This window comes from Phodopus roborovskii, unplaced genomic scaffold (genome assembly GCF_943737965.1).
Source record: "Phodopus roborovskii unplaced genomic scaffold, PHOROB, whole genome shotgun sequence".
Classification (NCBI taxonomy): domain Eukaryota; kingdom Metazoa; phylum Chordata; class Mammalia; order Rodentia; family Cricetidae; genus Phodopus; species Phodopus roborovskii.
This window is the reverse complement of record NW_026126571.1, coordinates 26,789,164-26,815,841: the sequence shown is the minus strand read 5'-3', so window position 1 is coordinate 26,815,841 and position 26,678 is coordinate 26,789,164. Positions and strand designations below refer to the sequence as shown.

Below are 26,678 nucleotides of genomic sequence, written 5' to 3'. Positions count from 1 at the left end.
ACTAACAGGAACTCAGACATGAGCACCCCCATGGGGACAGCAATGAAGATAAGAATTTCAAACAGTAACTTTGCGATTAAAATAAATGTCAAAACAGAGGCATAAATAAAATGTTAGCAAAGGTCAAAGAGAAAAAGTACTTCCACTTGAAGAGAAAGAACACTCGACAGTGTTTCTAATGGCTAGAATACCTGACCTGATTGACAGCCTGAATACTAAGAAGGGAACAGGCACTTCAGGTAGAGAAAGCCATGTGTAAACACAGAGGTGGAGAGAAGGCAAGTTCAGGAGGAAATCACTACTCTGGAGTTCTTAGAGGAAAAGACAACAGTGGTCTGGAGACTGGGCTCCGGGTTCAAACTTGTCTTTACACTGCTCTGTGACTAACTACTCAGCCTCCCCGGACTGAAGCCAATTTACCTACAAAATGATACCAACAACACCCAAGTTATAGTCTGTCATTGAGATGGCATGAAATCGTGTGTCACATACCTAGTACCTAGTACACAGCATGGGACAAATGCTTTACTCAGTAACTAGCCGCAGTCACTGGATATTAGGAACAAGGAAGGAAATAAAACAATACGGCTGTGACGGTGTTAACAGGCAGCATAGAGAGAGAGCAGTGCACAGAAGTCCTTTGGTTTATAAAGGAGGAGGTGGAGTGGGCAGCTCTGCGTTAGTCAACACTGCTTCACACTGTAAGTGGCTTCCTTGTCTTCTCATTACCATGTGCAGATAAGGCTCAAACCCAGACAAGGTCTAGAGCACAGGGCAGAGCAGTAACAAAACTTTAGAGGAAGAGTGGAAATTGAACACCTGTCTACAGGAAGTAGAAAACAAAACAACAAAATAAAAACAGAAGAAACTAGATGAATTCTGTATCCCAAAGCCTCTTTTAGAGAGAACTGAATGAGAGAATGTAATTTTCAAAATAAGAGTTTACTGAAAGATCGTCTACCATAATATTTGCCTCAATGTGTTTCCTTAATGAAATCACCACAAGGGGAGACAGACCCATGGCCAAAGTGGCTCGGCAGATATCCCAGGTTAGACACAAGCCGCAGACACTGGTACGTGTGGAGAAGGCAGTACAGTGGTTACAATTGTGACCACAGTGCTGTCTGAACTTCCCGCCAGGAGACTGCTGAGGGCTGTGGCAGGTGAGCAGCACTCCACAGACAAGCAAGCCCAGATCCGACAGCATGGAGCCCTGTGGACCACAACGGGCAGCTTCAACCTGCTTGAGAGTCTGCGCAGGAGCAGAAGAGGGGCGCAGCACAGAACACTGGGAAAACCCTAAATATGTAGACAGCTGAGACTTGAGTTTGCAGGCAATGGGGAACAAGGGATGAAACAAACACCAGATTTTCCAGGACTAGCTAAGTAGTTATTATCTGCAAAAATAGTTCAAAGATCGGAGAACGAGGAACAGATCATGATATTGCTACCCACTCAAAGTCATTTTAGAATAAATATATAACATTTCTGGGAGTAAAAGTATAATTCAAGATACAATGTGCATATTCTCAGAAACCAGTTTATAAAAATACAGCATTGATACAGTAAATTTTCTTTTTGTCTCTGTTTTGTGTTTGTTTGGGGGCTCTGATTGATTTATTTGTTTCATCTGTAGACAGTTCTCACTCTGTGGCCCAACTAGTCTTGAGCTCACAATCCCCAAGCCTCTCATACCCCAGAATCAGGGACATTAACACCATGGTCAGCTGTGTGATCAGTTTTGAAACAGATAAAATTACTGTTGGATTCACAGCAATGAAAACACAAAATACAGACACTTGGAAAGTTTGTCTTGAAATTTTCTATACAAACTGAAAGTGCATATAGTTAGTACTTTGAAATGCAAAAACAGATTTTTGTTCCCTAAAAAGGTGATTTTAAAAACTTAAAAACATGAATGATAAACCTAAAAAGAATTTTTAATCTTTATTACATAATCAAATATGTAAACACAAGTATTTAGCAAATCCAAATAAAATAAAATACTTACTGCTGGCTTCACCAACAACTGACCCATCACTGTGAACATACGGGAAAGGCCAACTGGGGTGCATACTGCAGAAATAAAGCCATTAGTGAGAAAACAGAAAAACAAGCCTAAAGAGCCTTTTAGGTACATCCCATCTCCAACTTAGCTTCACCAGGTACTCTGTCAGAAGGTCCTTCAACTCCACCAATAAACTAGGGCAGTGTGAGGAGGCCATGCATATCACATGAAATGTGTAAATGAAAGAAGGCTACAATAGTCAAGATTATAAAGGACCAACACTCTTGCTTAAAACGAATTAATAGACCCAGAAATGCACACACACACACACACACACACACACACACACACACACACACACACTATTTCATCTGCTAGAACCGAGAGCCAAAAAAGACTATCTAAAAGTGACAACTGTAGTCACAAGTCCTTTGAACTATATTTGACATTTTATATTATTCCTGAGCTAGAGTATGATGTCTTCAGTAAAACCAAACAAATTTTGAAATAAAGACTACAAAGTCATCAGAAAAAAATTTTACTCTCTCCATTTAAAGTAAATTCAGTGTTATACTTGGGCTAGAGGTAGATGTAAAGAATATGCACATGATGTAGGGGGATGGGGTACATGGGGAACACGTTAGTTTCTGTGTGTGTGTGTGTGTGTGTGTGTGTGTCCGTGTGTCCAACAGAGCAGAAAAGGCTTTCCTTAGTGAACAAAAGCACCCAATTATATCTAGGTTCTGCTTATTAAAATTTATCTGAAATATAAAAAAAAGTTAGGGATAACTCAACTGACAATGTCCATTGTTAAGGAATCTCATCAGGAAAACTGCCAAAGTTTTCCAGGGTACAAGATGGCTCCACTTTTCCTGCCAGTGTCACAATGAAAAGTACTTACAGAGAAGTAGCAAGCATCCCATCAGTGAAATGCAGGAGTATAAATACGGCAAGTAGAACTCCCAGAGATCTGTGAAATTATCAATGCATTTTAATTTTAATAAGTCAAAGTGTGACAATTAAAATAGTCTACATTTTATCTTAATAAATAGCAATATGAGATAAACATTTTAACTGCCTACCTGAGTATATAAACCATCTAACTTCTAATTAAGACTAAAAAGATCTAAAGTAAGAGAATAAGAAATAACCCTTTTGAGCACACACCTTTAATCCCAGCACTCTGGAGGCAAAAACAGGGGGATCTCTGTGAGTTCAAGTCCAACCTGGTCTACAGAGTGAGTTTAGGGACAGCCAGGGCTACACAGTGAAACCCTGTCTCAGAAAAAAAAAGGAAAGGAAAGGAAAGGACCCTTTTGAAAAAAATCTGTTTCAGAGGGAGAAAACACTCCATGGAATTTTAAGAACAAGAATCCATTAATCAAAAATACATGGAAAACTACGTAGACTTCTGAAACAATGAATATTCACTGTTTTGCATAAATATCACTAAAGACATCTAAATGTTGTAAATTACAGAGCTAAGCACACAAGGAATTATTTAAAAGTTTTTAAATCTATATAATTGTATCCCAAACTGAGATGCCCATCATAGGAACTGGCTAAAACATAATCATGTACCATATAAAGACTCCATGCTGGCAGCATCACTGTCAATCAGGGCAGAAGCTACCCACACCATTCCAAGAATCAGCAATGCAAGAAGCAGCAACATGACCAGAGTTTCCAAAACTCGGGCTCGGATTCCCTGAAAACACAACACAACAGCAACAGCATTTTAGTACTTTATATCACCTCATGAGTAGGTAGTCTTTTATTTGAAAGAATAAAACCATCCTTTGGGAGGAAAGAAAAATATATAATTTTACTTAATAAATTTATATTATGTTTTTCATATAAATCTATATTAATTAAAGAAAGCACTGAGTGTTTGTTCTTTATGTTTAGAGTGACTTTTCAAAATTGTGTTTTAAAAAATAATAAACTTGGAATAAAGTATAAAAAGAAAGAATCAACCATACCAGCATTTTGCAGAAACATTTTTAACTTACCAGAAGAAAGAACATTTGTGGATTTTCATCTGTGGTTCTAATCAAGGAATGCCAGACTGTCTGAATCACTGGAGACACCGGGCTAGGGCACCAACATCCACCACCAGAACAGGAAGGGCCCCCAGCAGCACCTTGCAGCCTCTGGGGTCCTCTAGTGACCAGCTAGCGAACTGCTTGCTGGACAGCAACTGTATTCCATTCATTATTCATACACAAATACACTAGTTTATGGGGAGACCTACTAGTTTATGAGGCTTGACTAAAATAAGGAATCATCACACATATTTTTAAAGTAAAACAGATTCTGATCTCAAAAAGTCAGACTGAAAGATCAGACTGGGAAACTGCTAAACAAAGCTAAGTTGAAACTTTCTTACTCCTAAAAAAGTCACCAAATGATTGTTTCTGTGAATAAGTTCAAAGATTTACATCCCTGTTTTGTGTCTCTAACTTCTAACAACAAACTTGTAAGTGTACCTGTTTTCTCAGTAATCTGGCATTCCTCCATTTCATACTGACAAAGACTCAGACACATCTCGATTTGGCTGATCTTTGCCTGCACTGCAGGAACAGGTACAAGGAACCCTGACATCGCATTTCCACAGTCCTGAACATGGGACACAGAGAAGAAATACACCAGCCTAGTGTTCTGACATTAGGGATAATGTGGCTTTTACCTACTACCCTTCCACAGTGCCATGGTCCTGTACAGGCTTTAATTACTTACTCAGATGTGTCAGCTCATGTGTATATGGCAAGGAAGACTACGAAACCAAAAGGAATCAGGCTCATATTGGAACACATCAGCTCTAGTAACAAGCAGCATTCCAAGAAAGGAGGAATCCAAAGACAAGGTGAGCATGGTTGCCCCTGCCTGCAATCCCAGCACTCAGAAGCCTGAAGCAGGAGGATTCAGAGTCCCTAAAAATATAGTCCAAGGCCAGTCTAGGACACACAGTAAGTTCAAGAACAGCCTGAGGTATGAAGTAAGATTCTGTATCAAAAAACTGATTTTAACTTTGGCTCCACCCATAACCAAGAAACTACCTGCAATTAATAACCTCTGGCAAAAAGAAAATCAGTTTTCTCCAACGAAGTCTCAATGGAAATATGAACCACACTTCAGGGAAGGCCCCATGCTCAGGAGTAGCTGGCTAACACAAAACAAAATCATAGTATTTTCATGTATGGACTTTTAGTTTCATTTTTCCTTGTTGGACTTTTTTTTTTTTTTTTTTTTTTTTTTTGCTTTGATTTTCATTTTTGTGGGTTTTTGGTTTTGGTTTTGGTTTTTTGGCTTGTTTTTCAAGACAAGGTTTCTCTATATAGCCTTGGCTGTCCTGCAGCTCACTCGGTAGACCAGGCTGGCCTCACAGAGCTCCATCTGCCTCTGCTTCTGTGAGTGCTGGGACTAAAGGCATGCACCACTATCACCCAATTCATTTTTGTGTTTTCATGGAGAATTTTTGCTTCTTGGTTTTTTGTTTTATTTTGTTTCTTGTGGGGATTTTTGTTGTTGCTGTTGTTGTTATTGTTGTTGTTTTTTGAAAGACACAGAGAACAAACATAAGTTGGGTAGGTAAGGAGATGGAAAGGATCTGGAAGGAACTGGTAGAAAGGGAAAACATCAAAATATATTGTGTAATTTTTCTACACAAAATAAATAAAATTGTGTTTAATGTTTAATGATTATTTATTACAGTTCGACTAAAAGGCTGACCTAAGGCTTCATGCTCACACATATGGGACAATCATTCACCACTGAGCCGAGGTATTTTTAAACTTCCAAATAAATAGAAGTTCCATGCTAACTTTATTTCAAAAATAATAAAATATTAAAGAACCTTATGAACAAATGTCTCAAACCCTAACAGACAACCTCCATTCCCTCTCCCTTCCAATCCTTCCAGGATGCCATTCTTACCTAGACTCTGAGGAGACCCAGTGTATCATATGATAACCCTGTATCAGTACTGTGTGATGTCCTTGTCCTTGACTTCTACCAGACTGACTTAAATACTCCCCACTGATGGGTTAGCCTTGCCTGTGCATCCTAAAGATTATCTCCTTTGTTGTTTATGTCAACACTGGAAATTTCAATGTCAGAACCTTTCCTGCCAACTCCTCTAGTGCCAAACACACACCCTAGCTTTGGCACTGACCCTCTTAGTATACTATGTGATTACAAATCATACTGGCCCCTCCTCTTCCCCTCTCCATGTCTCCACCCATTAACAAAGCTCGCATATGTCCAAGAGCATGCCTTTTCTATTACAGACCTATAAATACATCAAGGAAAAAATGTCTAAGATAAAGAGACACATGAGCAAACATCAGGCCTGAGAACACAATAATGTTACGAAGCCTAAAGAGTTCACTCCAGTACTGAGGCCTATCATACAAGTGGCACTGGGCCAATGCAATTCTTCACAAAACTGAAAAACCAACCTTAAAATTCATACAGACGCACAAGATATCCTGAATAGCAAAAACAATCTTGAACAAGAAAAATAAATCTGGTGGTACCTCCTGATCTCAAGTTATACTGTAGAGACACCGTACTAAAAACTGCATGGCACTGGCACAAAAGCAGAAACACTGCTCAGAACAGAACTGAAAACCTGATATAAGTCCCTGTACCCACAGGCATCTGATTTTTGACAAAGATACTAAAAATACACAGTGAAGAAAGACTGTGTCTTTGGGGGGGAGGTTGTTTTGGTGGTGGTTGTTGTTTAGAGACAGGGTTTCTCTGCAGCTTTGGAGCCTGTCCTGGAAACAGCTCTGTAGACCAGACTGGTCTCAAACTCACAGAGATCCACCTCTGCCTCCCAACTGCTGGGAATAAAGGCATGCGCCACCACCGCCTGGCTAAGACTCTGTCTTTAACAAATGGTGTTGGGGAAATGGGTATCTACACACAAAGAATGAAACCAGATGCTTCTTTCTCATCCAGCACACAAATCTACTCCCAATGGATCAACTGTTAGATCTGAAGGTCTATGAGAATAGGGAGTACACATCAGGATACAGGTTCATATAAGGACTTTGCAAATAGTACTCCAGCAATCCAGGAAATAAGAACAATTAACGATGGGACTTAGTGAAATTAAAAGCTTCTTCCTGCACAGGAAACTGAATTAGTTTATAAGGAACAAGAAAAAGCCTTTGCTATCTGCACATCTGACAGAGGACTACTAAGAATGTACAAGAACTAAATAAATAAACCCTAAACAAGAAGAAAACAAACAACTCAGTTTAAAAGGGCACTACTGAACTGAGAGTTTTCAGAAGAAAAACATGGGGCCAAGAAATATTTTTAAAAGCATCCACCACCCTTACCCATCAGGGAAATGCAAATTAAAACTACTTTGAGATTTTATCCTATCCCAGTCAGAATGGCTAAGATTAAAAAAATGAAAATCTAGCCTGGCAATAGAGGCACACACCTTTAATCCCAGTACTTGGGAGGCAGAGGCAGGCCAATCTCTGTGAGTTTGAGGCCAGCCTGATCTACAGAGTGAGTTCCAGGATAACTGGGACTGTTACACAGAGAAACAAAGAAAAAAAAACAAAAACAAAAAAACAAAATAAAAAAGAAAATGTAGGTTGAAATTTTCTGTTGAGGAAGTGCGGTACAGGGACTCCTCGAGAACTGCAAACGGGTACAGCCACTATGGAAATCAGTGTGGAAGTTCCTCAAAACCCTGGAAACAGATGTGCCATATGGCCCAACTGTATCATTCATGGGCATTGTGGTGGTTGGAATGAGAATGGCCTCTAAAGGTTTATTGGTCCCATTAGTTAAGCAACTGTTTGGGAAGGATTAGAGGTATGGCCTTGCTTGAGGAGGTGAATCACTGGGGGTAGGTTATAAAGTTTCAAAAGCCCACTCCAGGCCCAGTCTCAATCAGTGAGTCTCTCTCTTTCAATTCCCTTTCCCCTCCCCACCTCACCCCTCAAACCCCCCCCCCACAACTTAAGGATCAGACATGTGCTCTCAGCTACCACTTCAGGGTAATGCCAGCTGCCTGACCACATCCCCACCATGACAATCATGAACTAACTTAACTCTCTGAAATTGTAGGCAAGCCCACAATAAAATACTTTCTTTTAAAAGTTACCTTGGTCATAGTGCCTCCTCACAGCAATAGAACATTAACAAAGATAGGTATATACTCAAAACATTATACTTCCTACGACAGATACACATATTCAGCCAAGTTCATAGCTACTCCATTGACAATCTAGGACATGGAAAGCTGTCTAAATGTCCATCAACTGTTAAATATGTAATGAAATATAGTATCTATATACAATGGAATTTTATTCACCTACAAAGAAAAATGGAAATTTCATTTAAATGGATAGAGCCAGAAAATATACTGAGTGAAGTAACTCAGACCCAGAAAGACAAATATCACGTTATCTCTCCTATGTAGATCTTAGGTTTAGAATCATTAAATTCTTGTGTTTAATCAGGAGTTTGTGTAGAAACCAGGAAGCTAGAAAGGGACCACTGGTGGAAGTGGGAAGAAAGTTCTTAAAGGAGTGGGATTGTAGAACACATGTAATATGAAGGGGAAAGAAGAAATAATGAGGAGAAAGGTTGAAATAAGGAAAAGGCTATAAGGGTATGATGGGTGAAAGGAAATGGCCCCCAAAGGGAGTGGCAGGCACTATTGGGAGGCATGGCCTTGTTGGAGAAAGTGTGTCACTGTAAAAGCAGACTTTGAGGTCTCTTTTGCTTCAGCTTTCTCAGTGTCACAGACCACTTCCTGTTGCCTTCTGATCAAGATGTAGCCAGTAACATGTCTGCCTGCACACCACTATACTGCCCGCCATGATAACAAAGGACTGAACCTCTGAACTGTAAACTGCTACCTCAATTGAATGTTTTCCTTTATAAGAGTTGCCATGGTCATAATGTCTCTTCACAGCAATAGAAACCTAACTAATAAGACAATGGGTATGGCAAAGAATAGGATCTGAGAGGGATAACTAAAGATGACTGAAAAGGCAATATTGTAACCTACCATATTATAACCTTCATAAACACACACACACACACACACACACACACACACGAGTTTAATTGGAATTATCCAACACAAAGGATTGTGCTTCTTCCAGAAGCCATACGTTGCCAAATAAAAAAGTCCAGTACCAGGTGTGGGATATCTCCCCTCTAGTTGTTGGTCAGAGATCCTGGAGACCTCCAAAACACTGCTCTTGGTTGTTTCCCAAAACTATTACTAAAAACACCACACACATGAGAAATCAAGTTGGTACTAACTAGAGCTCCCTCCATGCTAGCTAGCTTTCATAGTCTTAGAAAATGCTATGATGGCTTTAGGAGACAAGAGTCAACAACAGTCTTACCTTGCTGGGAACCCTGTGAACTATAATAATGATTAGCATGGTAAGATGAACTCATTAGTACAACAGTGGCATGAATGTTATGGGGGTAACCAACTGTTTTTTTTTTTTCATTGTATTTAAAGCCCCCTTCACAGGAGGAAAAATATGTCTAATACTTCAAATCTTACCAACAACCCATGGTTAGGGAGCTCACAGACCCCAGAAGTGAACCTATGATGTTGTTTTGATAAGCAAATATGAAAGCAACTTGCTATTTAAACTCTCAGACCTCATCAGATGTTTCTTTGTGCAGTGGACAGTAGTGAACACAGAAGCTCATGACTGGTCAAAGTGCAGAAATGAGTATCTGTAGAATACTCAGCCTCAAGTAGGACAATTGTAACACTGTCCTCCCCTTGACCACAAGGCTCAAGGACCATCACAGAAGAGAAGGCAGAAGATTAGAAGAGCCAGAGGTAGTGGAAGACCTAAGTGAAACAGTGTCTTCTGGACATGACAGAACCACTGTAATTCAAGAACTCAGAGTAGCTCAGGTTACATGCACAAGATCAAGCAAGCCAACATTTCAGCATAGAGGGAAGAAAGCTGTGCAAGCCTCCACCCTAGCTAAAGGGACACTGACATCTGATGACACTGAGTGAGGAGTCAGTTTTCTTTAAGGGTATGGCTCCCGGGGGGTTAACCAAGCTCAAATAGATGCCCCCATGCCCAAGAATATATTGGAAGCAGACCCATCCAGTGGTATGTTAAAAGAAAAACAATAGGACACAAAGTCAGGTGGGTGAGGAAGGTAGGGATAGTCCTGACAGAAGTTAGAAGGAAGAGCGAAGTAATTTGATCAGAATATATTGCATGAAATTCTCAAAGAGTTAATACTTAAAAGGCAACTATGAAGTTAACAAATAAATAAAAGTACTGAACTGCAAAAGTTCAATATAATTCAAATGTGTGAGATGTGTCCCAGTATATACTACGTCACACCCAGAAAGGCTCTTTTCTTCTATTTCTATGCTAGTAATTATTTAGTTATAAGTTTCACATTTTAAAAAGTGACTGGAATCCCCAAACTCCCAGGCCTACTTCTAGTCACCCATCTCCCCTACAGGCTTTCTCTGATGAGTCTCTCAAGAACCAACCCTGCCTGCTCTATTCTACATTCTTGGGCCTAGATCCAGACATGTGGCTCAGGAAAGGGTCTTGCCTAATGGGTTGATCTAGAACATCATATGATTGTCCAATCTCCACACTCCAAAGTCAAGCTCCAAATTTTCTGTTCACAAACTAGCCTTGCCTGGTGTGTTCCTCCATACCCTACTCTGCATGTGCTATCCCCGTACTCCCAAGCCTGGCTCCAGTTGTGCAGCTTCTACACCAGCCTGGACTCCCACTTCAGACATAGAACAAAAGAAAGAAGTCAATAGACCCAGGTCACATCACACAACACAAACAATATGAAACACCAAGACAGTATGTCCCCATCAAACTCACTGGGCCCGATAGAAATATTCTCCAATGAGAATTACCTAGAGGAATCCCAAGACAGAATTTTAAAGAATAATCATAAATTAGGAGGATTTCCATCAACAGAATACTAGACTAGACTAGACATATGGATTAGACATCCTTATGAGGTCCATTTCACAAAACATTTCAAATGCTAAATAAAATATAAGTCTCCCTACAATCTCCTCTTTGTCTACTAACTCTGAGTAACATACCAACTGGTACTTCTTAGTGTCCGTGTCCTAGTTAGAGTTATTATTGCTTTGATAAACCACCATGACCAAAAGCAAGTTGAAAAGAAAAGGATTTAGCTTACACTTCCATACCATAGTCCATCATTGAAAGAAGTCAGGACAGGAACTCAGAACAGAACCAGAACTGAAGGCAGAAGCTGATGAAGATGTCATGGAGGGTTGCTGTTTACTGACTTGATCAACATGATTTACTCAGCATTTCTTATAGAACCCAGGACCACCAGCCCAGAGATGCCACCACCCACAATGGGCTGGTCTCTCCCATCAATTACTAATTAAGAAAATGCCCTACAACGAGATCTTATGGAGGCATTTTCTCAATTGAGGTTCCCCTTTTTAAATAACTCTAATGCAGTGGTTCTCAACCTAATGTTGTGACCCTTTAATAGAGTTCCTAACATTATGGTGAACCCCCCACCATAAAATTATTTTTGTTACTTATTGTAACTGTTGCTGCTGTTATGAATCATAATGTAAATATTTGTGTTTTCTGATGGTCTTAGGCAACCCCTATAAAAGTTCAACCCCCAAAAAGGATGCAACCCAGAGGTTGAGAACTGTTGCTTTTATATGTCAAGGTGACATAAAACTAGCCAGCACAGTCAGCTTCTCTCAAATGCTTATTTTTATTCATTTCTCTTTATATTTATGGACTCTTACCCTGTTTGTTTTCATTTTCAGGGTGTATATTCATTGTATGCAGTTATGTATTTCACAAAGATTTTCATTTAAAGATTCAAGTATCATGTACCCCCATCCCATACACTGCCCTTTCTCCCCCACCCCTTTCCGCTAATCTTCATAATCCCAAATAGACAGCATCCACAAAGATTCTGCTTTCACATCATCCATTCATAGACAGACAGACAGACACACTGACAGACAATTTGACTGAATGAATCGGGATCTTCATATGAGAGGAAAATGTAGTATTTGTCACAGTCAAGATTGTGAACATTGGCACAATAAACACAGACCTGCAGGTATCTCTGTGGTGTGCTGGCTATATAAGTTATTTTTTATTACCGTAATCAAATACCTGACAAGAAGCAACTTAATGGAGAAAAGGTTCATTTTGTCTCACAGTTCAAGATGTTACAGCAATCATAGCGGGGAAGGTAAGGCAATAGGAACATGTAGAAGCTGTCACATCATGTCTGAAGTCAGGAAGTTAATGGAGACAAATACTGCTGCTCAGCAGTATTCTCCATTATTCAGCCCATGAGATGATGCCATCCATATTCAAGGTAAGTCTTCCCTTTCTGCAAACATCCTCAAAGGAAATACACCTAGAGGTATGTTTCCATGGTGACTCTAAATCATGTCAACTTCACTAGAGCCTGGGTTCCCAGGAGAAGTATGGTTGGATCATATAATAGTTTGATAGTTCATTTTTAGTTTTTTGAGGGGATTTTTTTTGTTTGTTTGTTTGTTTGGTTGGTTGGTTGGTTGGTTGGTTGGTTGGTTGGTTGGTTGGTTGGTTGGTTGGGTTTTTTTTAGAAAATTCTAATTTTCAGAGTGGCTAGTCTGACTACATTCTCACCAGTAGTGTATGAGTGTTCCCCTTTCCTCTCATTCTTGACAAAATTTGGTTTTTTTGTTTGTTTGTTTTGTTTTGTTTTCTCTCTTAATGATATGCACTCTGATTAGGGTAAGATAAAATCTCAATGATGTTCTGATTTTCAGGGTTACTCTTTTCAGTATTTCCTATCTCGGGAGGTGGTGAGTCTTGTAAGTAGCCTTTGGTTCTCTGTACGTTACTCTTTTCATTATTTCCTATCTCGGGAGGTGGTGAGTCTTGTAAGTAGCCTTTGGTTCGCTGTACGTTACTCTTTTCATTATTTCCTATCTCAGGAGGTGGTGAGTCTTGTAAGCAGCCTTTGGTTCTCTGTACAGGCTATCATGCCACTTTCTCACAACGCTAGGATTCATATCCCCTCCTGTATCCCTTGGTGGGTGTTACTACTCTTGGCTGGTCAACACTCCCCACTGACCATTCCAGTCCTCATATTCTTCAGCCACACATTCACTTGAATTAACTTTCACTGAAACACGGTCTAAGGAAAATTTGGAACAGTTACACACAGACATTCATCAGAAATCTGCAGACAATATGTTAACAGATAGAGGCTGGAGGGGGGAAGTCCCAGAGGACAACAAAATGAAATATTCAGGTTGTGCATCATAAAGGGCAGACATCAACTTCATCCCCATCACACAAGCCATGTGCACTATCCTCAGTTAACTGTCCTTACCCATGGCCTTGTTCAGCCTCATTTGTCCATTCCCAAGTCTTGAGCAATTTCTTGATCTGACACCAGAAATTTTGTGTATACAAAATAAATGGTTAAAGTGGGTATCTCAGTCAATTACTATAGAGAGACATCATGACAAAGGCAACACTTGGAAGAGAATGTATTTAATACATTTTCAGAGGTTTAATCCATTATTATCAGGGCAGAGAACATGGCAGCAGCAGGTACAGATGCTGGAGAAGTAGCTAAGAGTTCTACATACAGAAACTCAGGCAGCAGGAACAGAACACTGGGCCTGGCTTAGACTTCTGAAACCTCAAAGCCCATCCTCAGTGACACACTTCCTCCAACAAGGCCATGCCTCCTAATCCTTCCCAAGTGGTGTTACTCCCTGATAACTAAGCATTCAAATATATGATCCGGTGGGGGTCTGTTCTATTCAAACTACCACAGTAGGGAAGATTAATAATATATTCTCACACTAATTACTAATATACAGTAACACAAATACAATGAATGACATGAAACACAATTTAGGGTTTAGCTGGCTTTCAATAAAACATTAAATATTATCAGGTATGGTGGCTCAGGCCTGTAATTCTAGCACTTGGAAGGCTGAAGCAGGAAAATTGTAAACTTGAGAAAAGCAAGATTTTTGTCTAAAATATTACTGAAAACAGCCAGCTGTCAATATGCACAGGAGAATTAGCCAAAACCATATGCTTATGAGGGTGTCCAAGCAAGCCAAACACAGGGGAAGTAAACATGAAGATTCTGAAGCCCAAGTTCACTCACTCAGGAAGGACGGGGAAGTAAACATGAAGATTCTGAAGCCCAAGTTCACTCACTCAGGAAGGACGGGGAAATAAACATGAAGATTCTGAAGCCCAAGTTCACTCACTCAGGAAGGACTTGGGAACTATAGTGTCAAATCCCTTGAGAGGATTTAAAATTACCTTTCTTAAAGAGGTTAGTATGGTCATGAGAAGCCAAAGCAGGAAAAATGGGTGGGTGGGGGGGGCCTATGTCCATCTTTGGAGAAGAAATCTGAGCAGTTTCAAATAGGAAACGTGAATCTTTTCTGAGCCAAAAACAAGGACAGAACATAAAGTCAGCAAGGAGTTATATGACTCCAAGCAAGAACTAAAAAGGAATCAGAGATTGAGGTTGAGGATGACAGGACACACATGGAAAGGGAGGAAACACACAGCACACCAAACAGTCTGCCTTTCTTAGCCCTGACCACAGCACCTGTGTGAGCAGTCAGTATTATAAACTGCATCTCACTATGCCTGAAGACAAATATGCTACCAACAGCCTGGAGAGCCCCTAAAAGACAAAAAGTAAGTGGGAACAAATTTGTGGAGAAAGGCCAGGAAACCACAGACTAAAATAAAAAATTTTTAAAAAAAAAAAGAAAGAAAGAACGAAAGAAGGAAAGAAGAGTTAGTGACAAATTCTGATGCTCTAAGCTCATGATCCAAAACTCCAAAATTATGTCTAACCATGAAGCAGAATTTAACATTAAGAAATAATAGGTAGAAGTGATATTGTTGTGTAAATTTTTCTAGGATAACTATATAACAATACAGATAAAAGTTTTAACTTGCTTTTTTAACCACTCTATAAAATTATCTAAAATAATATAAATATTAGATTCTTATAAAAACTCATGGAAAAAATATATAATTGCAACAGAATATACACTTGCTTTGAAAGGTTGATATCACCTTAAGAGCTAAATCAACTACCAAACTATCAAGAAAGAAGCTAGGAATAAAGATGCAGAAAAATAAGAGAAAATGTTCTTTTGGAACTGATTATGTATTGTTTATTGTCAAGTCTTAAGTTTTCTCACACAATTAATTTAAGGGATAGTAGAAAACACATTTCATAAGCACGACCAGGTTGTATCAAATAAACTTTATAAAACCTGCCTTAAATATGTATTATATAAACCACTGTTGACTAACACACACTTAAAAATATTATATGTTCAGGCACACACACATACATATAAAATGAAATATAAACAAATCTAATAAAAATTTTTAAAAAGTGGACCAAGCTTTCAGAGTACTCTGTATGTAATGCATGCAATATGAGTTTTGACAAGTTTGTTAGCTATTAGAGGCCATCAAAATTTTATGAAAGTTAGTTATATAAGCAACCATATGTTTAAGAGAACAAAATTAGAAGGCATTTTGTATGGAAAGGAAGACTAGGTCCCAAGAAAAAACAGATGGTAGTTGGACTCTCCAAGTGAGCAATCAGGAAGGTGAACCAACATAGTGGCAAAAAGAAAATTCCTCTCTGGGATCAAGGTATCATAGGTCATCTAATGGAATACATTCTTGCCACACATAATAAAGTTGTCTTTCACTAAATTTTTCCTAACAAATAAGTAAATAAATAAATTTGTGTCAGGTGTGGTGGCACATGCCATTAAACCCAGCACACCGGAGGTAGAGGCAGGAGGATCGCTGAGTTTGAGGTCAGCCTTTACAGAACAAGTTCCAGGACAACCAAGACAACAGAGAGACCCTGTCCCCCACACACATATACACACAAGAAAAAGAAACTTACACTAGAAATATGACATAAATTACATGTGTTTTGAAAAGAATAAAATAATTATTCAGCCAACAATTCTGATACCTTAACAAAGTTTTTAAATGTAAGTCTTGGAGGCCAGAGAGATGGCTCAACTGTTAGGAGCAATTGCAGGTCTTGCAGAGGACCCTGATTTGGTTCCCAGCACCCATACAGTTGCTCACAATCACCCATTAACACCAATCCCAAAGGATCTGACACCTTCCTCTGACTTCCTTAAACACTGGGCACACATGTGGTACATGTACATACAAACATACAAGCAAAACACTCATACACATAAAACAGAATAAATCTTTTTTAAATGTAAGCCTTTCATAATCTATGGTAAAATCAGCTGCTTATAGAATTTAAGACTCATTATTATTTAACAAAAACATTAGTAGGTAATCCCAGTTAGAATAAAAAAAAGTATAAATATTTAAACCTCCTGTTACAAAGTAATTTAAAATTTCTTCTTACATTGTATCCCAAGGAAAAATGGGAGCTGTTTTCACAAAAGTGATCATTTTACTATATTTAATTTAATATTCTGGTTATATATGTACCCTTCCTTTTTCAGTTTTTGCCTGCTGATCTCATTTTTACCCACTAAAAGATACATTTACATATGTAGTTTAACATGTCTGCTGTTTAAAATTCATCACCCCGTATGACTAGAATTTTCTTTAATTGAAGATGTGCACAGCAGTCTACCTGAAGTGGCGTCACTGTCAATGACTAGAGTAGTTCACCACAACTTGGAACACCATTTAAACTAAGCTGTCTGTCAAACAGTCTCACTGCCTCTTCTATCCCTGGCATACAAACCACATAAATGGGATGTCAGTTAATGCACTGCACCACGTTTCAGCCAGGCAGTTTCAGCTGTGTAGACTCGAGAGACACTGCCAAACATTTATTTGATATTGTAAATTGTTACCAGAGCAACATGCTGAAAAATAATTTTATAGGCAAGTAAATATGAGCTTCAATGCCAAATATACACAAGAACTACAACTTAAACTGCATGGTGCATGGTGAACACTATCTGGTAGGCCTGGAATCCTATAACTAAGAAGTCTCCAGCAACATTAAATCTGACATCTAACTTTACTCTCAAATAAAACTCATTTTAACCCAAAAGTAGAGAGATTTCAATCCCCCACACACACAAACTGGGGGGAGGAGTTTCTGATTAGTAATGATTATTTCTATAAAATTGTTGTCTGAATGTAAGGATTGGGACCACGGTAATTAAAAGCATATTACTTTCAAATGTGAAGCTGGTAGCTTTTTATTTCTTCCCTAACAAAGCTCTTTTCCTCATTTAACAGAGGACTGAACTATGAGACATTAGTTAATTTAATCGTCCTATAAAATAAAGTTTGAGGTTTGGTTCACTATGAAAGCAGCACAGCCCATCTTTTACAACCTGCACTTTTCTAAGTAAAACACAGCTTATAACTCAAGAGACAGATAAACAGAAGTGTTCAATGGCAATACAATGTAACTTTTTTAAAAAACCTGGTCTAATACCTTGTATGCCAATTGTACTTGCAATCTTCCTGCTTCTGCTGCCCAAGTGCTGCAATTACAGGTGTGTGTGCTCTCCCTGAAAATAACCCCCATACACAACCCTCCTGATGTCTCATTAGCACCTCCACATACTAGGCACACACGAGCACTGAGTACAACTGTGCTCCCAGCACACATTAGGCATGTTGTCAACACAGGTGAGAGCAGCTTCACAGAAAGACTGAGAAATACATCTTAGGCACAGTAGGCGAGGAGAGTCCAGGCTTGAGCCCAGAAACTCATTATTATGCAAATAAGATCATCTACCCTTAAAAGTAGTAATCCCTCATTTTTTATAGATGCAGAGAAAAAATTAAAGTAACAATTAGGAGAGCAAATCAAAGCCTGAGAGCTGAGTGGTGTTAAGATAACAATGTCATCAACGAAACCAGACATTGTAACTAAAGACATATATGCAAGGGTACTAAGAAGGTGGCAACGCAAATGTTAGGAGCTAAATTAATTTTAAGTCAGTCTTTATAAATTTGAGCAATTGTTTAATTCAGTGTTATATGTTACTTTCCTCACATTCACTTCCTCTGAGTTTCTTTCTGCCTGCGCCTTCAGATATGGAAAGCTCAAGAGACCCACACTGCCATCCTTCACAGAGCGGTGCTCCTCTGTTTTGAAAAGAGCCGATCCTACCCTTACTATTTCTGGGAAGAAAACAGGCCTCCCAAGTGGGGGAGGGCAACGAGTTCTGATTAATACATGACTACATCTTTTTTTCTTGCAGGTGTTGGGAGAATCAAATTAACACATAGCAACAGTTAGTGAGATATGACTTCATTTTCTGTAATAAATGCCAAGATCAAAACATGCCCAAGTCAAATTTCCTTGCAAGGTTCCCAGCAGGAGCCTTCCTCTTGTCTGTGATTTCCTCTCACCCAGCAGAAGCAGGCTGAGTATGCGCATTTGCCACTAACACTAAGCAGCACTTCCTTAATCGCTCATTTCCAACAATTTATGGATCATCAGTGGCAAAAAACGAGCAAAAATAATGAAAGAATGCAATGAAAGCTCATGGAGTCCCAGGCTGGACTTCCTACTCACTTCTGTTTAAGATGGAGGCCTGAGACAAATTAGCCACTGAGGGGAAAAGTCGTCTGGTCATAAAATACAGTACAAGGTCACTTTTATGTAAGTTTGCCAAAAGCGACATAAACCAGGGCAATCTCAAACTGTGACACAGGATAGAAACATATTAAAACGATCTTTGTTCCTCCTCTATCGTGCTGTCATGTTGCTTGGCTTTATGGACAGCCCCAGCCCAGCACAGAGCGCTTCGCCTCCACCTGGCCAGGGCAACTAATTAAGAGAGGAAGTGACCTCAGATTTTGTGCATTTTACTTTTATTATGAAAGCACTCTGTTTGAAGTTACAGGAGCTAACCTCTTAATCCTACAGATCATGTGCGAGGTTCTGGACACTCTAGGATGGCTGGATGGTTTGGATAATTGGTCAGGATGTTGCTGTCGTTACATTAAGTTTAAAGATAGGCATTAAAGTAAAGGGCAATATAAATCTGCTACCAGAAAAGTCCTGGGCAGAATTAATCTGTCATGATATTTACATTATACTTACAAAACAATCATGGTAAGATCTTTTCCCCACTTTAAGTTAATTTTGTCTTTACAAGGTTTTAATTCAAAATATGATGGTAACACACAAAATGAATCAGATATATTCCTCTCATTTAAACACTAGTCAGTGGATTAACCTCTGGAGTTCATTATGAAATCAGAAAATGTCACCTGGAGTTACTGCCAATAACCAAGAGGTCTTTTCTGAGCAGGAGAGGAATAAAACACTGTGCCAGTGACCAAAGGAGACAGTCACAGCAGTGTGGTCTGCCCCAAGATGATTCCAATCTCTAAGTCCCATTGACTCCCTCATACCAACAAACAAGGTCAAAACAAATTCAACATGGGCATTTCCTATCAGAGTTGAATTATGATTCAAGCACAGTATCAGGTTCAAATACACATGACCCAATGCCTAAGGCACTGCAAGTGAGTGGATACAAAACAGCCTACACCTATGAAACATCACTGCAGGAGGAAGTTAAATACCTAAAACAAAAGCAGGTTTCTTACCAAAAAAAAAAAAAAAAAATCACTTTTCAAAACTATGCTCTCTTAGACTTGAGAAATCATAAAAGAAATAGTGAGGAGATGGTCCTAATAAAGTAGCAACTCATCCCAGTATAAGAAGACAGAAGAAAGGCTCTTAAGAGGGTATGGCCAGCTCCCCAGCCCTAAAATGTCCTGTTTGAATTAACATAACTGTTTAATTAAAAACTAAGTAAAGAATTCTGCTTCATTGGATTTTCAACTCAAGCTCTGCATCCATCCTGTAGCCAGTGGCCAATTTCCGCATCTCTGCACAATATGCAAGGAGCTGTTTTAAAATCGATTGCCCAAGGGAATCCATGGATGCATGGGGGGCCATGTGCCACTTAGAGAATATGCCAGATGTAGACTCAGTAAAACAGCCCAGGAGGGTGGCCACAAGGGAAAGGGAAATGGAGCTAGCCAGACTGTAAGTTTGTCATGACTCAAATCACTGGTACATTCACACTAAGAAAGCTTCTACCCTCTCTCCAGTACCAGTCAGAAACACATAAGCCCAGTGAAGTCAACCAGCAAACAGTAGTGCAGGAGCATACAGAACTACATGTACTCATTAGCCAGCTTCATATACACTTTGATGACTGTGGTCAATGACAGCATGAGCAGCAGCCTGATAGGGAAGTTCACTGTTCTGATGTAGTCTCATAAACTATATGGTTGGCCATTGCTTGAGAAACACTAAAGGACCTGTGCAGATAATCCCCAGGAGTCAAATGTCACACTAGATTTCAAGACACTACAGGGATATTTACTGTGCAATGCCAACAGCCTTTGAAGCGTTTCTGTAACTGACTTTGAAACTGGAAAAAAAAATACATAAGCACTTTAAAATAGCATTGCTCACTTAATCTGAAAACTTTCTAAAAATTTCTACCAGGCTCTATTCTACACATTACCTTCGAGTGGCTTTTTGTCAAAGGATGCTACTCCTAATACTAAAACAGACTTGCTTTGCTTCTGCCCTCTCTGCTTCAAAGTACAGAAAATAATTTGGGATGCTAGACCACCTGATAATGTGTTATTACTCAGGGCTGACCACTGCTTTCGATAAGCACACTCATTAGCCGAGCACATTTACAGACTGCATGCTTCTTAATTAAATCACTGTGCTAAGTAAAACAGCACACTAAGTCCAGAGGGCTGGCCATGTCCTTTCAGGGCCTTTCATCTCTCTTTTATTTTTAATTGAATTTATCTATTTGCTTGTTTGTCAGGGGGCACCTGTGCCACAGTGCACATGTAGGGGTCAAAGGACGACTTGCAGAAGTCAGTTCTCTCCTTCTACCGTATGGTCCTGGGGACTGAACTCAGGTCATCAGTCTTGATAGCAGGCACCTTTGCTCACTGAATCATCTTGCCAGCACCCATCTATTTTCTTACTATGATGTAAATTGCTGTTTTCTTAGGGCCATCTCCTCGCTATTCCCCTTATAAAGATTGAGATCTAAGGAAACACAAATGGTTTTGAAAAAGTAAAAAAGAAAAAATTGTAGTAAGTCCTAGTCTATGTGTATTTACATAAATACTTCATTCAGTCATCAGAATGATACAGTGGAGAACTAGATGTGGTGGCAGATGCCTTTAATCACAACACTCAGAAGTAGAGGCAGGTAGAGCTCTCTGAGCTCCAGGCCAACCAAGGTTACACAGGGAGACATTGTTTCAACAAACAAACAAACAAAATAATACAGCAGAGTAAATATTACTACTGTGCCAACTATACAGAAAGAGAATCTACAGTTCAGATGAAGTAACTCAGTCAGCAGCCTGACATCAACCCTAATACACCCTCAAATCCCCCTTCTCCTTGGAGTGCCACTGTAGCCAGGTCTCCGGGGCACCGTTAACTCTCTGCACTCCACCTCCAAGCCACAGCATCTTTCTATCCTTAGCATTAAGAAACTATATTGGTTTCTACAACACCCATTCATCCTCTTGCTTCCCAAGTCAAATCAATGATAGTCACCCTGGCCTCTAGCTGCTGGCCTCTACCTACTGGTCTCTTTTTAAATCCCTTGTGGCTGGGAATCTGCTTATTTGATGTTACAGACTGTATTACTCAAACATTCAACACTTCAGTCCATTCAACACTTCAGTACCATCAAAGATGAAGAAAGGCATGGTGACCCTTGAAGGATTTTGAGAGACAAACATGGCTAAATATGTGTTTACCTAAATACATAGCACAAGTATTTCTTTAGCCATAGAAAAATTATAAGTAAAAATAATTAACAGCAAGAGATGTACAAATGTGGATGTGAGATGTTATGCTTGTCTCTTGGTTCCCTGCCCAACTGGTTCTCCCTGCTGATGTGAGGTATAAGACGATGGTTCTCAAACTTATGAGTTGCAACCTCTTTGGGAGTCAAATGACCCTTTCACAGGGGTTACCTAAGACCATCTAAACACAGATATTTTTATTATGATCTATAACAGTAGCAAAATTATAATTACAAAGTAACAAGGAAAATAACTTATGGTTGGGGGTCACCACAACATAAGAAACTGTACCAAAGGGTCACAGGATTAGAAAGGTTGAGAAACACTAGTCTAAAAGGAGGAACACAAGAGGTAATGTGTCTGGGTTTTGCCAACAGGTCTTAATTTCAGAGGGTGTTATTAATTATGTATCACAAGCTGTAGCTTTCCTGGGTGGTCACGGAAGACAGGGCAGAAGTAAGGACTATCCAAATCACAATCTGCCTTAAGTCAGGATCTACCTAATTAACAACTACATCTTCATAAAGAGTGTGAACAGAGCAGATAACCAAACAAGAATAACAGTATAGCAACAGTTACGCCTGTTGCTTGCACTTAGTTATTGCTCGCATACAGGCAGGATTAGGAAGAGGAGGAACTGTGCATGCAGCAGATATCAGACATCTGTGCACTGCTGCCTGCATGGCCACCTCCCCAACAGTGCTTGGCACCAGGTGACACGTGCTCCGGGGTATTCCTTTCCTTGAGGACAAATGAGAAACACTGAAATGCAAACTAATCGTTATACTTAAATGAAATGGTGGTTGTGAAACCCCTCCAGAAAAATCTCTCTCCAGCTCCCTATTGTCTACAACATAAAATCTAAACTACCTGCCAGAGCTGAAGCCTCCGGGACCTTACCCCGAGGCTCCCTGTGCCCGTGACTGCTCCCATCTTCTAGCACCCATCAATTCAATCAGAACTCAAGACCACAAGGAAGGCTTTGGAAGTCACTCTTACACGTCCTGCTCACCCTCAAGGCTCAGTACGATCCCAGCTGGCCACCTCCTCTGTGCTTGCCTTAGGATTAAGACAACACTTTTGTAAGTGGTCCACACAGTTCCTCGGCTATGTCAAGCTATGACTTATTTGTGTGCATTGCTGATTACCCCCCATTGTCTGCCCCTTGAGTGCAGAGTCTAAGCTCTTCATGAGCAGCCCCAGCAAGCTCCTTTAAGGACTTTAAGGACACTAACTCATACTTAAAGCTGCTTACTAAATTTCTGATGAAAAGTTCTAGCTCCAAACTTCCACAGACACTGACATCTGCAGAGCCTCCAGAGGCTTCCCCCACTGGCTGTCCATTCTCTGGAGTATTCTGTGAGGCTGTGCATTCTACACATATTCTAGAAGCCCTGTGGCCTCAGGTTTCAGGTGATGCCTTTTCATACCCTCTAACCGCACAGATCTCTGCTGCCAGCATTTCTTGGTCCTCTTGTCTTCCCTTTCCACATTCTGTCCTTGGTCATCTCCTCTTTCTTGCCAGTTTCCTCGTGCTTTCCAGTGTGGGACTACAGAGAGAACAGTGCCCTTTGGGAGTGTCAGATGCCATACCACTGCTATTTTACACATGGGGGTCTTTAGACAATTTAATGGTACTCAATACCTTTGGGCCTCAGTTTTAACCATATATAAGAAGAATTTGAACTAAATCAGTGATAAGACCTTGTATAATTCCCTCAAGAAACTATAAATAATAAAGCAACTTTGTTTTTTGGTTGGTTGGTTGGTTGGTTGGTTGGTTGGTTGGTTGGTTTTTTCAATACAGGGTTTCTCTGTATCCCTGGAAGTCACTCTATAGGTCAGGATGTCCTCGAACTCAGAGATCCACCTCTTCTTGCCTCCCAAGTAATAGAACTAAAGGTGTATGCTGCCATGCCCAGCTATAGCGGCTTTCTAAATTAAATTATTATATAATTTTCATTGTCAATCTTAACTCGTAAAGATAGAAAATAATTCCATCATTTAAAAAACCAGCTTTCTCAAGGTGAAGCTTGATAGCAAAGCACAACTGATTCTCCTCTCAGAACATTTACTACATAGGAAGTCAGCTGAGAGCTTTCAGTAGCAGAGTGTTCACATCTGAAGTAACTACAAGGTCAGTCCACAAAAGCACTTGACCTCTCGGTGGCCCTTCCCCTGGGTGGCTCAGACTATCAAGTGTTAAACAATTTCATTCCCAAGACCCCATGTGAACAACTCTCCTTTGACAGCATAACTAAAACTGAAACAGCACGGTTATCAGCATATCCCCAAACAAGGATGACACACAAATTCATGATGCATTCCATACTTTGTAAAGGTAGTGAGGGGGCTGAGGATGGAGCTCAGTCAGGAAAGTATTTGCCATATAAGTATGAGGACCTTAGCTCAAATCCCTAGCACTCACATGAAAGCTGGTACAGTAGTGTGTGTGTGTGTGTGTGTGTGTGTGTGTGTGTGTGTGTGTGTGTGTGTAATTCCAGTGCTATTCCAGTGCTAGAGAGGCAGAGACAGGCAGACCCTTGGAGCTCACTGGCCAACCAGCTAAGCTAAGTTGATGAGTTCTAGATTCACCGAAGTCCTGGTCTCAAAAAAAAAATATGGTGAAAGGAAAATGAGAAAGACACCCAATCTTGATCACTGTCCTGTATGTGTATATGTACCTGCATGAACACACTCAGACATACACACACACAAATACATATATGTCACATACCAAAAGGGGGGACAAGTTATGTGAAATAAAAAAGCAATAAATCACACGGTTTACAACTTCCCATGTGAAATTTAAGATGGTTAAACACAATTCGCTCCATATTACAACAGGAATAGAAGCAAAAATCAGAAAGATTTAAGATACCTCAACTGTAACACTAGTTCACTCTTTCGAGTATTTACTTAAATCTTTACATTATATTCCTAAATTATATTCCAAAGTTTATGGCTAGACGCTCTATTCAAAGTCAGAGTTGGGTATCCCCTCCGATAAAGTCATAGTATGTTTTCAGAGGTTCTCAAAAAGTTTCGCAGTGTGCTCACTGCCAGGCCTTCCACACTCGTGTAAGATGAGCCATTCTCAGTACTATGGGGTCTACCTACTGCAGAGTACTTACTTTTATAATGTGTTACTGTCCTGAAAATACAAGATATGGACTAGATTTCACATCAAGATGTACTTTAGGGGCTGGATAGATGGCTCAGTGGTTAAGAGCACAACACTGACTGTGCTTCCAGAGGACCAGGGTTCAAAGTCCCAGCACCTACATGAACTAACACCCTCACACAGATAAACATGCAAGCAAAACACCAATGCACGCACGCATGCGCGCACGCGGGCACACACACACACACACACACACACACACACACACTAATTCTTTGAAAGATGTACTTTAGGTGCATCCTACCAGCCTCTAGAGCAAAGGAGGCCTCCTAGAAAGGCCTTTCAGCTGAGATGTCAGGCTGCCACTTCCACAGGAGACACCCCTCCAGGGGGCCAGGGGGGTGTGCTGAGTACACAGGCCACTCACTGTGCAATGTTATTAATATCGTTAACAACAATGTATCAATATCATTATTTAATAATTCAACTGCTTGTTTAAATCAACTTCGAGGTTAATATGAGTGATATTTAATTCATCATTTAACAAATGCAATTCAGACTCAATTTACTTACCTTCTTCAGGCCCGCAAAACCTTCTGATTCCAGAAAGAAAAAGGCAAAGGGCATCAAGACGAATAAACAAAGGTTGGAAAATAAAGAAGCAAGATTCCACAAACCTATAAAGATGGCAATAAGAAAAATAAGAAAATCGCATTAGATACTGACAAGTCATTTCAAAGTTCAGTAAATTGTGATGCTCATCAAGATCTATATTTTTAATAATAAAAATCAATACCTATTTGAAATGACTATCTAAACTTGGCACTTAGAAAATAATTATATATTTACTTTAAACATTTTTATCTGTGATTTGTACCTATTGGAGAAAGCCAATATAGAAACTAGCTTCTTTTCCTCACTCCCCCAACTAAATTAACCAAGGATCTCATATACACAGAGATCCAAAGACACAGATCTTTAGACATCAACAGGACTGAAACATTGAAATTAGAGCCACTGACTGGCACCTGCTTACCAGTCAGTAGATACCACATTCACACCAAGGTTTCATATACAAGACCCATTAAGCCTCAGAAGACAGCCTAGAGGGAAAAAACACTTCCTGGCACAAAGGCTTACTGCTCCAAGTGCCCTGTAGACCTGTACGAACTCATTTCTAGGCACAGGAGTCCCTGAGCAGGCAGCACTGCTGACCACAGCACGGAGGTAGAGGCTGCCCCGTGCCAAGCTACAGAACATGAGTATCAAGGCAGACTACCGGGAACCCTGGAAACCACACACAGGAGTTCTAACAAACAATTCCAAGTGGGAAAAACATATGAGCCCGGGGGGGGGGGTAGACAGGCTCACAGAGCCACTTCCCTTTTGGCCATGTTATGGCACAATAAATGGTAATGAAAATAAGCACATTCAGAAAGAAACAATTTTAAGTATGTCATTGGCAGAGTGTTTAGCCCAACATCTATTTTTTTTTTTTATAGGAAAAACACTAAAATTCAAAATTGAACTTCAAAATGATGGTTGTAATGTTTAAAATGGAATCAAAGTTAAAAGTTAAACCAATGAATTCAGAGCACCGCATGCAATTAAAAGTACC

At 39.8% G+C, this 26,678-nt stretch overlaps 1 protein-coding gene across 4 annotated transcripts in view; it reads right to left on the bottom strand.

Annotated features, from left to right (window-relative positions):
- Lmbr1 (limb development membrane protein 1) overlaps window positions 1–26,678 on the bottom strand; it is a 120,186-nt gene that overhangs the window by 50,721 nt on the left and 42,787 nt on the right. For 3 of the 4 annotated variants that reach the window (XM_051203151.1, XM_051203152.1, XM_051203153.1), the window contains 4 exons: window positions 25,634–25,737; window positions 3,590–3,716; window positions 2,910–2,978; window positions 2,012–2,076 (listed from right to left, as the gene is read on the bottom strand). In XM_051203151.1, coding sequence (XP_051059108.1) covers window positions 2,012–2,076; window positions 2,910–2,978; window positions 3,590–3,716; window positions 25,634–25,737 — 365 coding nt within the window. The remainder of the gene's footprint in view (window positions 1–2,011; window positions 2,077–2,909; window positions 2,979–3,589; window positions 3,717–25,633; window positions 25,738–26,678) is intronic. The other variant, XM_051203154.1, reaches the window with a different exon arrangement.